Source organism: Saccopteryx bilineata, chromosome 11 (genome assembly GCF_036850765.1).
Source record: "Saccopteryx bilineata isolate mSacBil1 chromosome 11, mSacBil1_pri_phased_curated, whole genome shotgun sequence".
Lineage (NCBI taxonomy): Eukaryota > Metazoa > Chordata > Mammalia > Chiroptera > Emballonuridae > Saccopteryx > Saccopteryx bilineata.
In genome coordinates this window covers 17,423,645-17,438,199 of record NC_089500.1, presented here as the reverse complement: position 1 = coordinate 17,438,199, position 14,555 = coordinate 17,423,645, and the positions used below count along the sequence as shown (strand labels likewise).

At 36.7% G+C, this 14,555-nt stretch overlaps 1 protein-coding gene across 1 annotated transcript in view; it reads left to right on the top strand.

Moving 5' to 3' along the window:
* The window catches only part of DCC (DCC netrin 1 receptor), a 1,159,181-nt gene that overhangs the window by 1,110,383 nt on the left and 34,243 nt on the right, over positions 1–14,555 (top strand). Inside the window, exon 27 of the mRNA XM_066246236.1 lies at positions 492–704. Within this exon, the coding sequence (XP_066102333.1) occupies positions 492–704 (213 nt within the window). The remainder of the gene's footprint in view (positions 1–491; positions 705–14,555) is intronic.

Sequence of the window (14,555 nt, the reverse complement as noted above, 5' to 3'; positions counted from 1 at the left end):
ATTTGTATCATTTTATTAGCAATGCCTTTAATACCTAGTAACTCTGATTTGTTTGGTAGTTGGCATGGCAGGTTTAAATCACAGAAAAATTGGCACATTGGCTGATGGATAATAACGCAGCTGCATTCGGGTTTGTTACATTGAATTTCACTGACATTGCCACTTGTGAAAGGACAAATAACTCTTTTCTCGCTTCATCACTGATGATTACAGGGCCCAGACAGTTCAGGCAATATAATGTGTGCTGTATATATTTTACTACTATTCCTGAAAAAGAGATCCCGGTCTTGCTGGACATATTTCTCTTGTTTAAAGGGCCAGTGCTCTCATATCCCATAAATATAGGAAGAATCAGGATTTTTATAACTTGAAAAAAAGATTGGCTAGATCCTAGCCTATCATTCTGAACTAATCCCAAGGTCCTTCAGCTGATGTTGGGGAAGCAAGTTTTGTCCTAAAATAATGAGAGGATTATCTTGTCTCTGTTGCAGCAGTGAATGAAGGACCGACCACTCAGCAGCCACCCATGTTGCCCCCAGCACAGCCTGAGCATCCCATCAGTGAGGAGGCACCCAGCAGAACCATCCCCACGGCCTGCGTTCGACCTACTCATCCACTCCGCAGCTTTGCTAACCCCTTGCTACCTCCACCAATGAGTGCAATAGAACCGAAAGTCCCTTACACCCCGCTTCTGTCTCAGCCAGGTAAAGTGCCCGTTTGTCCACATTGAAAGTAGTTGTTACTGTTGGTGCCTCCACTTAAGCGCATGAGCGTTCCTGAGAAGGCCGGTGCAGCATATGTTCGCTACAATGATTACGTGCTTGTGTCTGGTACTGACGTTGGTAGTGCAGCTCTTAAGTATCTGTCTTAAATGCAGCTGGCTGCAGGTACCCTTCATTCCTTTGGGAAGTTGTTCATTAATCCTACATGCCCATTGAGTACTTTTATTTTTATTTTTCCTTTATAGGAAGGGAAGGGGGGGAGAAAGATGAGAGGCATCAACTTGTAGTTGCTTCACTTTAGTTGTTTAATTGATTGCTTTTTATATGTGCCTAGACTGAGGAGGGGGGTGCTCAAGCCAAGCCAGTGACCCCTTGCTCAAGCCAGCAACCTTTGGGCTTCAAGCTGGTGACTTTGGGATCATGTCAGTGATCCCGTACTCAAGCTGGCAAGCCCATACTCAAGCTGATAAGTCTGTGCTCTAGCTGGCAACCGTGGGGTTTCAAACTGGGGCCCTTAGCATCCTGGGCCAACACTCAATCCACTGTGCCACCACCAGTCAGGCAGTTGAGTACTTTTAATATAGGCTGTAGGTCTGCCCACTAGAGAGTGGGAAGTTCCTGAATCTTCAGTCTGCCACATGGGTCCTAGGATTTAAGGCTAGACTCTAAAACTAAAATTAGAGGTACAAAAGTCTGCAAACCACCTGTTAGAGGAAAGCATGTCATCTCATAATCCTGCTCTGTGCCTTTCAATAGTCATCTTGAGGGTTCTTATTTCAGAGTTCCAGGGCCAGGAAAAGAGTGTCAGACCAGTATGAAGTCCAACTTCTTAATTTTAGAAATAAACAAACCAAAACTTAGTTAGATAGAAAGTAACGTCTCTATAATGCAGGGGTTGGGAACCTATGGCTCGCGAGCCAGATGTGGCTCTTTTGATGGCTGCATCTGGCTCGCAGACAAATCTTTAATTAAAAAAAAAATAATGTTAAAAATATAAAACATTCTCATGTATTACAATCTATTCATTTCCTATTGCTCATGTTCATGGTTGCTGGTGGCTGGAGCCAATCACAGCTGCCCTCTGGAACAACACCAAATTTTTTTTGATAATGTGTAATGTACACAGGTCATCGTATGGCTCTCATGGAATTACATTTTAAAATATGTGGTGTTCATGGCTCTCTCAGCCAAAAAGGTTCCCAACCCCTCTATAATGCCTACGAATATCAAATGGCAGAGAAGAGAACCAGAGATCCCAGTTCCTGGTGAGGTATTCATTTCATTCTCTCAGCTGATATCCAGTGGGATTGAACCAGAACTCCCTTTTGTTTCTGTTAGGAATCTGGGGGGAGAAATGGAAAAGAGAGGGAAAAAAGAAGAAGGAAAGGAAGACGAAAGAAGGGGAGGAAGACAAAGAGCAGGATGGTTAGGAACAGAGAGTTAGGAAGAAAGATAGGTCAATAGATAAGTAGATACATAAAGAACTATATAGTGCTTCAAATTAATTGGAATATTAGAATGCATCATAACATCCCTAATATATAAGACATAATAAGGTAAGTTTCAATGAATCCAAGCTGATAGAAGTAGCCCCTTACTAGACAAACACATCTGGACCGGCCAATCTGCTAGTGTGGAAAGGCATTTGAATAAGAGTCTGTTACTCAGAGTCATACCCACAACAGTATTAGTCATGATGTTAGAATGTAAACCTTGTGATGACTACAAAAAACCAGGACAAATAAGATGGGGGTGATGAATGCTATCTTTATATGAATATGAAAAAATGTCTTTTTTTCTATCATCACATTGATTCATGTGCATCACTTCTGCTGTTGTCACAAGTCATGGGGTATGCAGTGTGGGTGGTCGGCTGCCAGACCCTGAGTGATGGGGTGGAGTTACAGGAGAGAAGCAGACTTCCACTGCTTGTGGTGCACACTGCACATCCAGGCTGGTATTTAGAAGAGAAGGCACGTTAATTGCAACTACTAATAATAACTAGTACATAGCAACACATGAGCTACATGACTGGCATGCTTCTGAAGACTTGTGATGTTGCAGTGGATCCTCAAAATGATGTTATGAGGTAGCTACTTTCTTAACCCCATTTCATGGGCAAGAAAGCTGCGACTCAATGAATTGAAGTCACGTGTGTACATCCACATAGTGCGTGAGTGATGGCGCATCTTTTCTGCTCTTTGCAGGAAGCGCAGGCTCTGACATCTTAGGAACTCATTTCTACCTCTAAGTTTGTGTCTATTTAATGACAAAACAGAGAAATACATTTTAAAACCTATCAAATTATTCCAAAACTGATAAAAAGAGCATCTGAAATAATTCTGAGTTGAGGAATACCATTTCCTCATGAGTTTTCTTTCTCTTTTTTCTCTCTTTTCTTTCTTTCTCTCTTTCTCTTTAGGTATAGTCGGTACACAATATTATATTAGTTATATTAGTTTCAGGCATACAATATAGTGAATGATTTGACATTTTTACACCATATAATATGATCATCCCATTAATTCTATGAAACATCTGTCCTCATGCAAACTTATTACAATATTATTGACTATTTTTTGCTTCTTTACTAACATTTTAATGAGGAAATGTAAGAGATTTAAGCATATTATGCTGAAGAACACAAATTGTGTAACATCAAAAAATTAAAGTGCAAGAGTATTTTGTAATGTTAACTAGTCTATCTACTTACAAGTAAAGTATTTGTTCCTTTATTTATTTGTTTGTTTTTAGTAACTATGTTACACAGAGAAAAAAGCTAAAAATGATACCCTAAAGTCCATTTTATATGAAAATTTTACTGTGGTGATAATGTTTGGTTTGGAACATAAGATTTGGAAATTAACTCATGCCCCAGAGATCTATGATAACAAAATGATCCAAAAGAACTCTTATTTTAGAAAGAACACCTGACAATAGAACAAATCAATGGCATTGTTATTTACTAGTTATGATTTTCTTCTAGTAACAAAAATACTAAAGCTGCCTTAAACAAAATCTGGCACAATGTATCATAAATGCATGTATTATGTCTTTAAAAGCTTCAAAATAGAGTTTGTCCTTCTATCTCTACACCTATTCTTTCAAATTAACAAGCATTTCAGAAGAACATTTCTCTTATTTAATGTTATGTGGACAAATCTCATTTTCTTTTATTCTCACTGTACATTTATGAGCTTCTTTTGTGTTACTATCATTCTTGTTTTTATTTGAATTATTTCTTAAAAACTGTATCTTCTTTGACATTTTTCAATATCTGTGGCTTGAGTTTGGAGTTGATTTTATAGTTTTGGTAGTTTCCCTTTAAATATTCCCTCCCCCACTCACCTTGAGGCACACCCCCACCATCACTTTGGAATTGTTAAGTGCCTTTTCCTTTCATGGTTCTTTTTCATTGTCTCCCTGTGATCCCAGTTTATTTCATAATGTCTTACCTCGTGATTTTCAAATAAGTTCTCCCAGCATTGCTTCTGACACATGGTAAATAGTATGCTTTTAAGAAAGGGCTGATGTTTACTTATTCTAATAGAAAAAGAAAATTAGCAGACTGACAAATGTATTAGCGGTGACGTTAACTACATGCTTCTCAGCCTAGAAGATGAAATACTTAGAGCTTTCAACAAATTTTAATTCTAGGGAAATCATTACTGCAGTCAAACTGATTGATGAAATAAAGTTATTCTCTCATTGGCTTAAAAAAATCTCAAAATAATTTTTTGGGGGGATTTCATAATAAAGGACTATGTAATTACTAATAAATTTATCTTTACTTACCACAAGTAATTTCTTTAGAGTATGGTAATGTGAGGCATTGCTGCAATTTTTAAAGATCATGTCAAATGAAAAAGTCCTTCTGCTTTGAAACCGTTAAAATTAGGATTAATTAAGACACTCACTCCTTCCTGTTCAACTCCTGTGTGGGGTTTTTCATGGGTGTCACTGAGCTGTGCCTCAGTCTGCCTTCCAATAAGACACGCAGAGCAGTGTTTGCAATAGTTATATATGAAGTATAGGACAACACATATTATGCAGTAACAGTCTCCATGGAGTGCCACAGAATTTTGCTGTATTTCTATAGTAAGTGGTAATTAGAAAACCATCATATTTTCATAATGACTAAAATTCTGACTACCTGAAAATACAGATTTATCTTTTGTTTGTTTGTTTTTGTTTATTTGTTTGAGGGGGTCATTCCTTTCACCTGCTGACTTAGAGATTTAGCTTACTAGGCTCTAGTATATCTTATGGTGTTTCTTACAATTTCATCGCACCTCATGATAAACTAGTTCCATTTCATAATGCCATCGACAAACGTGAATAACTGTGCAGTCTTTACACATTTCAGGGAGGCGGCAGTCACTGCACTTTGCAAATCACAGAGGTGATTTGGCTTAGTCCCCTTTCAGGTTAAATAGAAAATGTCTGATGAAGTGTTGGGCTTATGGTACTATAGATCTGACATAAATTCTACAAAAGGCCAAGACAGGGTGTTTTTTTTTTTCCTTCACTAGTCAAAATTCCTTTTAGCTGTGAAATGATCAGCTGCACTTTAAATGAACCTGGATTAGGAGACCATTTGTCTCCTGGGGCTGTAATTCTAAAGGAAAAGAAAATGTGGCTCTTCCATAGTGACTTTTATATCGCCACCCTATTTTACGACACGAGTCCCCGGAGTTCTTGCATCTTTGTAAAGCTGCAGAAGTGCTATCTCCTTCTCTGTCTACATGTTGCATTTCTCTACACTTTTATTTATAAAATCGAAAACCTAGAACAGTCTCATCTTTTCAGTCTTCTAGGGATCAATATGTCAGTGGACATGACAAGACCAAAACTCACTTCATTGTCCTGAGAAATTGAGTTTGATTTTCCCTCTGCGAATTGTGGCACGTGCTTCGATTTGTCTGAGGACTGAGGACGAGGAGTGGGTGGCGGTGGTGGCAGGGGGCAGAAAAGGCACTTGATTTATATTATGTGGCTGGTTGGGAAATCATATGTTCCCGCGATAACCTGATCTTTTTGACAGGCCTCATTTCAGTAAATATGCTATCACACAAAACCGCCAATAAATTACTATAACACATTAATACAATTGCTGCCCCCGAGCCCCTTGTAGGCCACCAGTCGGGTGTTCATCAAGGATGCCACTTGAGTGTTGTATGCTACTGACATCAGTCAAAGGAAGGGGTCATGGGAGATCAGACATCCTTTAGCAGGTGCAACAAGAGGGTCACTTTTCAGGCCAGTGGGATCAAATAAATCGTTGGCATGGCTCAGTAAGAAAGGTGTGTTGATTTGGTGGTATTGGAGCCAATAGCATTGATCAATCGTGGAGTGGAAAATTAAATAGCCACCTTTTAAAATTTTTATCTTGTATGTGAGCTGAACAAGGCATTATTTGTTTTGCTTGTTTTGGTCGCTCCTTGAAATTGTTTACCTCTTATTCCTAAATTATATTTTTTTCAATGGATGAAATTTGATTTTGCTTTGGTCTAGTCATCCTAAATTATCCCTTGCTAAAAAGTAAATAAATTTGGTGCATTTTATAGCACCAAAATTTGTGACTCTGGAACCTACCTGATATTTTCATAAATTACTGTTTTTTTTCTATTATGGTGTTCCAGTATATAAACAGGAAAAAGCTCTGCTAATTATCTCAGAGAGGGAACCAACTTCTAGAGAATTCTTTAGGAGAAAGCCACGTGATGGTTGCCTCATTGATAGATGACAGAGCTGAGGCCTGAAAGGTGAAGCAGTTTACCCAAGGTCAACAGTTGAACTCATGGCTAAAATTTAAAGAACTCAAAACAATACAACATTGAAGAAAAAGAATTTTATTTAGCTTTCTTTGTGACATAAACACTTATTCTTGGAGTGACACTTTCTTTCTCCCCTGTAAAAAGGCTTTCTGAATGAGCCTAATTATTAAAAATGCCTCAGAAAGAATTATTTTATAGCAGCTTGGTTCATCTAGCTTACTATTTGAGTAAATGTTCTATTTCTTTATGTAGGCTAGATGTAGTAAAGATGTTATGGCAAGAGCAGTGACCAGCCCAGTACTCCAGAACAGCTCCTGTCTGTCTTAAATCTCCCTGACTAGCCAGCCAGTAGCTCTTTCCAGGAGGGCAAGGAGCCAGGGAGCTGATATTTGTTGCTCTCAGCATCATGCACTATGGATAGCCAAGGCTTTGTAGTCCGATAATAAAAATGATGAGCAGAAGGAAGTATAAAATGAAAAGTTAACGTGCATGAGAATATTGTCAGACTCTGCTTTAGAGAATGTGATGGTCAAGGAGACTGAAAAACAAAATGAATGGCTGGTATTTTTTAGAACTGTTGAAAAGCTTTTGGGAGGAGGCAGTGGGTGACCATGATTGAATTAAAAATTTGCGTCCTTTTGATCAATTTTTTGCCCAATTAAAAAAAAATAAGAGAAAATATTATGCCAGGAATTACTAGATTATATATGCTGCTCACAAAAACTAAGGGATATTTCAAAATGGATATGAAACAATAAAATATCCCCTAATTTCTGTGAGCAGAATAATGGAGGCTAATTATCAATTTAATTGATTATTAAAATCAAAGGTTAAAGTATTGATTTGCCATCTAGATAATCATAGGAAAAAATGTCTTTTAAATCTATTTTCAAAACATTGTTACCTAGTAGACTATATTACTTGAAATATGTAATTTAAGAAGAATGTCCTTGGATTATCCTGAGGAGTGGGTAACCTTGTGAGTGACAGAGAATGGTGAGGGTAGGGGTGAGGAATCGCTTGTTTTCAAAGGAGAAAGTATATCTTTCTCCTTTTTATAGAACCTGATAAGTCACATGGTTAATTACTGCTATACAGATTTTGTTATTTATGAAATCCCTTGAGGATCAAAGTGTCTTTTTTTAAATTAGATTAGATAAAATTAATAAGGTTAATCCTTTAATTTTTTCACCTTTTATAGTTTATTGAGGTCATTTCTGAGTGAACTGATGCCTGACTGAGACATAACTATAATCACCATTATAGATTTGGAGATAGATATTCTGGGAGTTGAATAACATGTAATTGTTCCAGGACCATGTGTCATTATTTTCATACCATTAAGTAAACCCTTACATATAACGGACACTCTGTAAATATTTGATGAGTTTGTCAGAGTAGAATAATAAAGGTAAGAGCCAAAAATTGAATTGAGATCTTCAATTTTAAGTCTAATGATGATTATAAGTGAAACAAGGCAACTTGAGAGTCAGTAAGAAGATTAGGTATTGATGGTAAATGCAGATAAGATGAAATGATTTCCAAATCCACAACCATTTGATTAGAAAATGCTAAGTGTTCTGAACTATAAATAACACCTTATGCTAAAGTGAAATTAAATTGCACGGAGTGGAAAAGCAATATGAAAGCACCATCCCTGGAAATTCTATTTTATAATTTAACTTTATGAAAATAAACAGACACACAGTGACGTCTGTAGTGTAGTAGAGAAGAATAATATCCACTTTGTTCATGAAAACAGGGAGTGCTGCTCAGTAGAAAGAAAGAACCTTGAGGACTAATCTTTTCATTATGCCAGTTATGGAATAGATTTTGCTTCCCTCAATCCCACTTATTCTCATCTGTGACATTAGTCTTTCCTCTTTAAAAGGTATGGAAGATGCTAAACTCTAACAATCTTAATTAGTACAGGAATAAGGATGAATATTCTCTGTGTATTTTTTTTCTTTGCTTTGTGAATTATGAGTAAGAGAAAGATTTTTTGTTTGAATAGAGTCTAAGCAGTCGACAAGAGTTCTGTATAATTTATCAATTAGCTTTCTTTGGAAGCAGGGAGAAATTTTGAAAGAAAGATATAAAAAGTGTTCACCTAAAGCGCCATGTTCAGATGACATTAGAATCTATGTAAACACAATAAATTAATAAAAAAATAAAATAAAAAATAAAGCTCCATGTTAATGGACTATTGAAAACGTGAGAAATCTAACACAATGAAAACAAAACAAAAGTAATCTTTGATATTAAAATAAAAAGTGACAATGTAATTATCAGCAAAGTATTTCTAAAGATCTTACCTAGAACATCTAAAAGAATGTGTAAAAAACATAGAAAGCTGCACTTCTTCTAAATGTTTATAACTTTTATCCTCCTAGCAGAGACTTGATGATGAATTCAAGAGCCATGTTAAAAACACCTTGGGTGTTTTGCAGTGTTGACTTGCAATGTAAGCAGGCAGGATTGATGTTCTCAGTGCCAGAATCTATTTACTGGAATGTCAGGGCTCTCAGAAGAGAATGCCATTCTCGTTTGCAGTAAAGGAGATTTTAACAAGCTTGTTTTGGGGTGAAAAACAACGATAAGTAAGCCCATTTGATATCAAAATGAGAGATATATTATGACATAATTGCATATTAGAGGCTTATAAGGATAGTGGGACTTGAAATGACTGCTTTTTTCATATCTCCTCCAAATTACCCTCTTATACAGTCTTTCACATTTTCCATTTTCTTACCAGTTGTTGGTATTTTTCTACTTCTGGGGTCACCTGAGTCATGATGTTCAGTAGAAACGCCATGTGTTACACTACAGTAATGTGTTAGCCTAGTATACTGTTAAAGTCCAAGTTTGCTCATTGAACCTGTTGTTTCAGTTGGTGTTGCACTTAAAATCATAGTTGTTTATTTTTCTTTTTGGCTACTTTTTGGAGAGGTACCCCAGGTACTAGAGCAGGCTGCCTGTGCCCACACATCTGAGCCGATGCAGGACCAAAGGCAAGGTGTGTTGCTATGGCACAAGGAGAGAGTTTCCCCAACTTCCTGGGTCTCTTCACTAGCATGAGCAACATGTGACTGGAAGAATTCTTACTAGAGGAAAAGCATAAAACTCCAGTAGGACTCAACTCCCTGGTTATTGGCTGGGTCAGCCCAAAGGAAGTCATTTCACCCCTCTGTGCTTCCATTTCCCATCTGGAAAAGTTTGGTTCCATTTTCTTTAAGGAGTCAAAGCCTGTGAACATGAATTATGCTTGTTACAGATGTTAGCTATGAATTCAGGAGCTTCTGATTTGCTATAATCAGGAACCACATTACCTCATAAATTTAGCCTTTGAACAGAAGACAGAATGGTGAGGAAGGAAGAACAGGACAGCTGCTCAGAGCTGTCTGAATTTTGTTTCCTGAGTCTAGAGCAAGCCGCGGTCTCTTCCAAATGGTCAGGTCTTACTCAAATCATAAATACATCTGACAGCCAGGAAACTGTCTTCTACTAGCAGTTTTAAACAACCAAACTGCATTAAATAATATTTTCCTTCCAATTTCTTAGTCTGTGTCTCCACCAATTGTTATGAATGTTTGTTCCTCAAGCCAAATAAGGGTTTATGTTCAGTGGGGGCACAAATCTGGTGGTAACTGACTTTCTTTTATTCATAAACACGGTGTCTCCAGAATTACTCTCACCATGAACCAATTTAATGTGTCCAGAGCCTATAGAATTTCGTAGATCTCAACCTGAACTTCCCACTTTGGTGTTCCCAACACTAACCTTCTGCAAAGAGAATAGGAGGACAAGAAAGGGTAAGAAGTGAGGAACAGGAAGTAAGCTCATGAAATTAGGAAAAAGAGTTCAAGTCTTATTGAACACATGTAAGACATTACTAACACCTTTGTCTTCTCATTTACAGATAACATATTGTGTCTTATTAAGAATATTGTAGTATGATTCATTTTCAAATATAAATTGAGATATAAATAGCTAAACTCTCCATGAACTAACTACAGTAGGGCTTTGCAATTTTAAACGTTTAGGAGTCACCTGCAGATTTCATTAGAATGCAGATTGTGACTGGGTGGACCTGGAGGGGAGCCAGAGACTCCTCATTTCTGAGAAAAGTCCAGGTGATGCTGATGTCACTGCTCTGTAGATTACACTTGGACTGGCAAGGGTCTAGAATAGATCCTGTGTTCTTCACCTGGGATTTGTAGAAGAACTAGTGGGTTTGGTTAGCCATTTGAAATTAAATTCACTTTTCTCTGTGTGTAGGTGTGCACACGCATTTTTTTGTAGTGAGCGGTTTCATGGCTTTCATTAGAGACTCAAATTATTCATTATCTGTAACAAGTTAAGAATCTCTTAGTCCCCTAGTCAGCAAACTGTGGCTTGCGAGCCACATGCAGCTCTTTGGCCCCTTTAGTGTAGCTCTTCTACAAAATACCATGTGCAGGCACTACCTCAATAAGGAATATACCTACCTATATAGTTTAAGTTTAAAAAATTTGGCTCTCAAAAGAAATTTCAATCATTGTACTGTTGATATTTGGTTCTGTTGACTAATGAGTTTGCCAACCACTGCCTTAGTCTGTCATTTTGTTATCAACCTGCATTTAGGCTCAGCTAGGGAATATAAACACCAAAATCTTGTTTTGTTTATCTTTGTTCTTTGTTTGTTTGTTTGTTTTTCAAGACCAGTTCTAAAAATCTTTTTGCCGAGACAACCTTCCAGAATCCAAGGCCAAGAGCTTAACACTTTTACCCTACTCAAATGAAATTCTGCAAAATTAAGCCATTCATCTTTTGTAGAAACACCTTCAGCTGTTGTGTACATTTTCTAAAAACCTGATGGAGAAATTGATTAGTTTAGTATTTGTAAATACATTCAAAGAGGTCCCATGTCTGAAATGGTCTCTCTCTCTTTTTTTTTTTTCCCAAGTGAAGACTGATGGATAAGATCCAAAACTCTCTATGATAAATTTTCTCCAGAAGATAGCTTCTGTGTGTTGTCATTTGAAGGGGGTCATTGTGACCTGCCCTTGGCTCCTCGTGTCCCTGTGTGCAGTAGAGAGCACTTCACATTTTACCAAATGATGACTCATCATTTGATGAGCATTTCGGATTTAACTAGTGTCACACCAGTATGAATGACATACAAAATCCGTAACAAACACATATTTTTTTAACTTTTCTGTGGTAATGTCCTAAATAAAACTATAAACAACAATAATAGAAATCACAAAGAATAGGAGGTAATTAAAAAATATTTAAGCAGTGAAGAAGTTAAGGTGTGTTGCATAATATCCTAAAACATGTTATCATAAATCATTTATTGGTTATAAAATGACTCTAAGGATTAAATATGTGTTTGAGAGGCTTGGATGTGGTCAAGAGGGATGGGAGAAAGGAGAGTTTTTAAAGAAAAAGAACCCATTTATTCAATAAATGATTGAGCAATTAAAGTCTTCCTTCCTCTCTCTCTTATCCTTCTATGCCTCCTCCGCCACTATTTCTTTTACATTAAAGGTTTGGTTTGGTTTTGCCATTTTCTGGATTAGAACTTCTGAATTTAAATGGGAACAGGTATTAGATACTCAGCTACCAGTACGTGAGTATTTGAATTGGAGAACTTCCAGATCAGAGAGAGAAATAATAATAGACTATTGTAAAGTACCCCTGAGAGAAGAATTTAAAAATGAATTCTCCTAGGTCTCTTGATTTTTTTCAATGTTTGAAAATTTCCTGCACAGAAGCCTCAAATTTACCTCTCCTTGAGTTTCTGGGTTAGACAGATGGTGCGTAATTCAGTAACTGACAGCTGACCTGGAGCACCCTCTGCCAGTCAGAGGCCAAGTCTATTGCCCAGGGACCTCCCTCTCTTCTCCTCTAACTCTATGCACTTGTTTGCCAAATGCTGCACAAGTAGTGCCTTTTCTAATTCTTTCCTGGATCGAAGCTCCAATTTTTATCTATTTATTCTGTATGTAGTATGATCCTAATTAAATATTTCACGCTTACATAACTTATATTCCCAAACTAATACATAATATCATGATAGACACCAATTTTCAACATTCTTTAATATCACAATGAAGTCTAATATATGCTAAGCCCCAGTAGCTACTCAAGGAAAACAGAACTAATTTTAATGACAATATTTGCAGATTTTATTATTGAAAATTACCACTAGCAAGCACATAGCCATCAGTTTACTATCTCATTAATCTTCACAAAAACACCAAGAGAAAAATATTATTTCTCCCAAATTACTTATTTTTCTAAACCTTAGGATCAGGAAAATAAAATAATTCCATCAGTATAACATTATATTAAAATGATAGAACAGGGATTTGAACCTAGGACTTTCTGAAACCAAAGCTTATGTTTTTGAACAACAATATTATAATAAATATATATAAAGTCTCAATGATTTGTGAATACTGTCACAAATATTAAAAACTTATATTTTGGCATCTTCATTGACATTTAAATATCCACACTGCAACTATTTTTCCAGAGGTATTCTAATGCTCTCCTATGGAATTTATAATCATGACACAGTATACTCTAGTTAGACATTCACAGGAAGAAAACTTTTAAAATATACTTTATATATTTTTGTGTTCTATATGAATTAGTTACATTTCCATTGGTTTTTATTTTGTCAAACTTTTTCATTTTCTTCTCCCAATATGCATTTATCACATTTTTTTCATACTTGAATTGGCCCAATTCATCCAACTGGAGAAAGTGTTATTTCTGATTGGAAGGGTAGAATGAATATCTATATAGATGTCAAAAACCCAAAGATAATGTGGGCTATTTTCTAACCTCAGTATAAGATAGCCTACAGCCTATTTTTTCAGAACTAGCTTCCAACCATTTTATAGGAATGAAATATTCTAAGCTTCATGCTATAGAATATGTTGAATATTGAAGAGTTTATGAAACATTACATAGTAACATATTTTTCTCACAAATAATTTCCCACAAGTATACTCAAAGAGCTCTTCTTCTTGGTCCAGCATGACAGAATTAGACAGAATTTTTCATTGACATTCAGTTTCACTACAGATAAAGAAGACTAAAATCTCAGTAACTAGTATCTTTGAGGAATGGACTATTTTCAGGAAATTTCATTTCTGGATAGCTAGGGGCTAAATATAAGTCATTTTATAATGCATAAATGTTTATCAGTTGCCAAATCTTTGTTATTTATAAACTAAGGACTTATTTATAAACGTGCCATTTTGAACATGCCTTTTCCTTAACCCCACACTATCTCTATAAAGTAGGTCATGTCAATTTATAGGGGCTTAACCCAGAGTACAGAAAAATTGAATAACATCTCCAAGGTCACAGTTATTAAAGAGCATTAAGAGGATATAACTCCAGTTCTGCATGACTATGTTTATTTTCTTCCCCCATTTTCTGGAGAATCACAGAGTGTACCAGGAAGAAGGACAGAGCCCAGAGATGAGAAAGTACAAGATGTTTTCTGAGTCCACAGGTAAAGCAACCTTGCACTGGAGGATGATATGTAGAGCAATTATGAGATAACAAGCTGGGAAAGGGCAGGGTATGGTGAGTGGAGACAGCAGTGTTTGGGAGGATCAAATGGCAAAGCAAGATTGAAATAGAAAGTATGTGATGTAGATTGATGTCATGAGAATAGATGGAAGAGACAGCCGCAAGAGTTCTCTTTCAGAAGAAACAGGTGGCTGAATAAATAGTTGGATATGAAGAGTGCGGGAAAAGGTGAAGTCCAAGGTGACTCTGTTGTTGTCTTTGGGAATGTAGTTATAAATACACAGAGGGAAGTGAGCAGGAGGGTGGGAGACAGTGAAGTAGGCTGGGCACGAAGGGGCAGAGGAACACCTAAGTGGAAGAAATAGTGGATATGGTCAAGTGTTAAGAATTCAAGAGGAAAGTCACAGCTGAGGAGTTGATTGGGTAATCATTCTCAGAGATTTAAGAGTTTGGGCACACAGTAGACAGAGTTAGATAACAACTCCCAGGGACAGAATTTGAAGGAAAATAAGAAACTTGA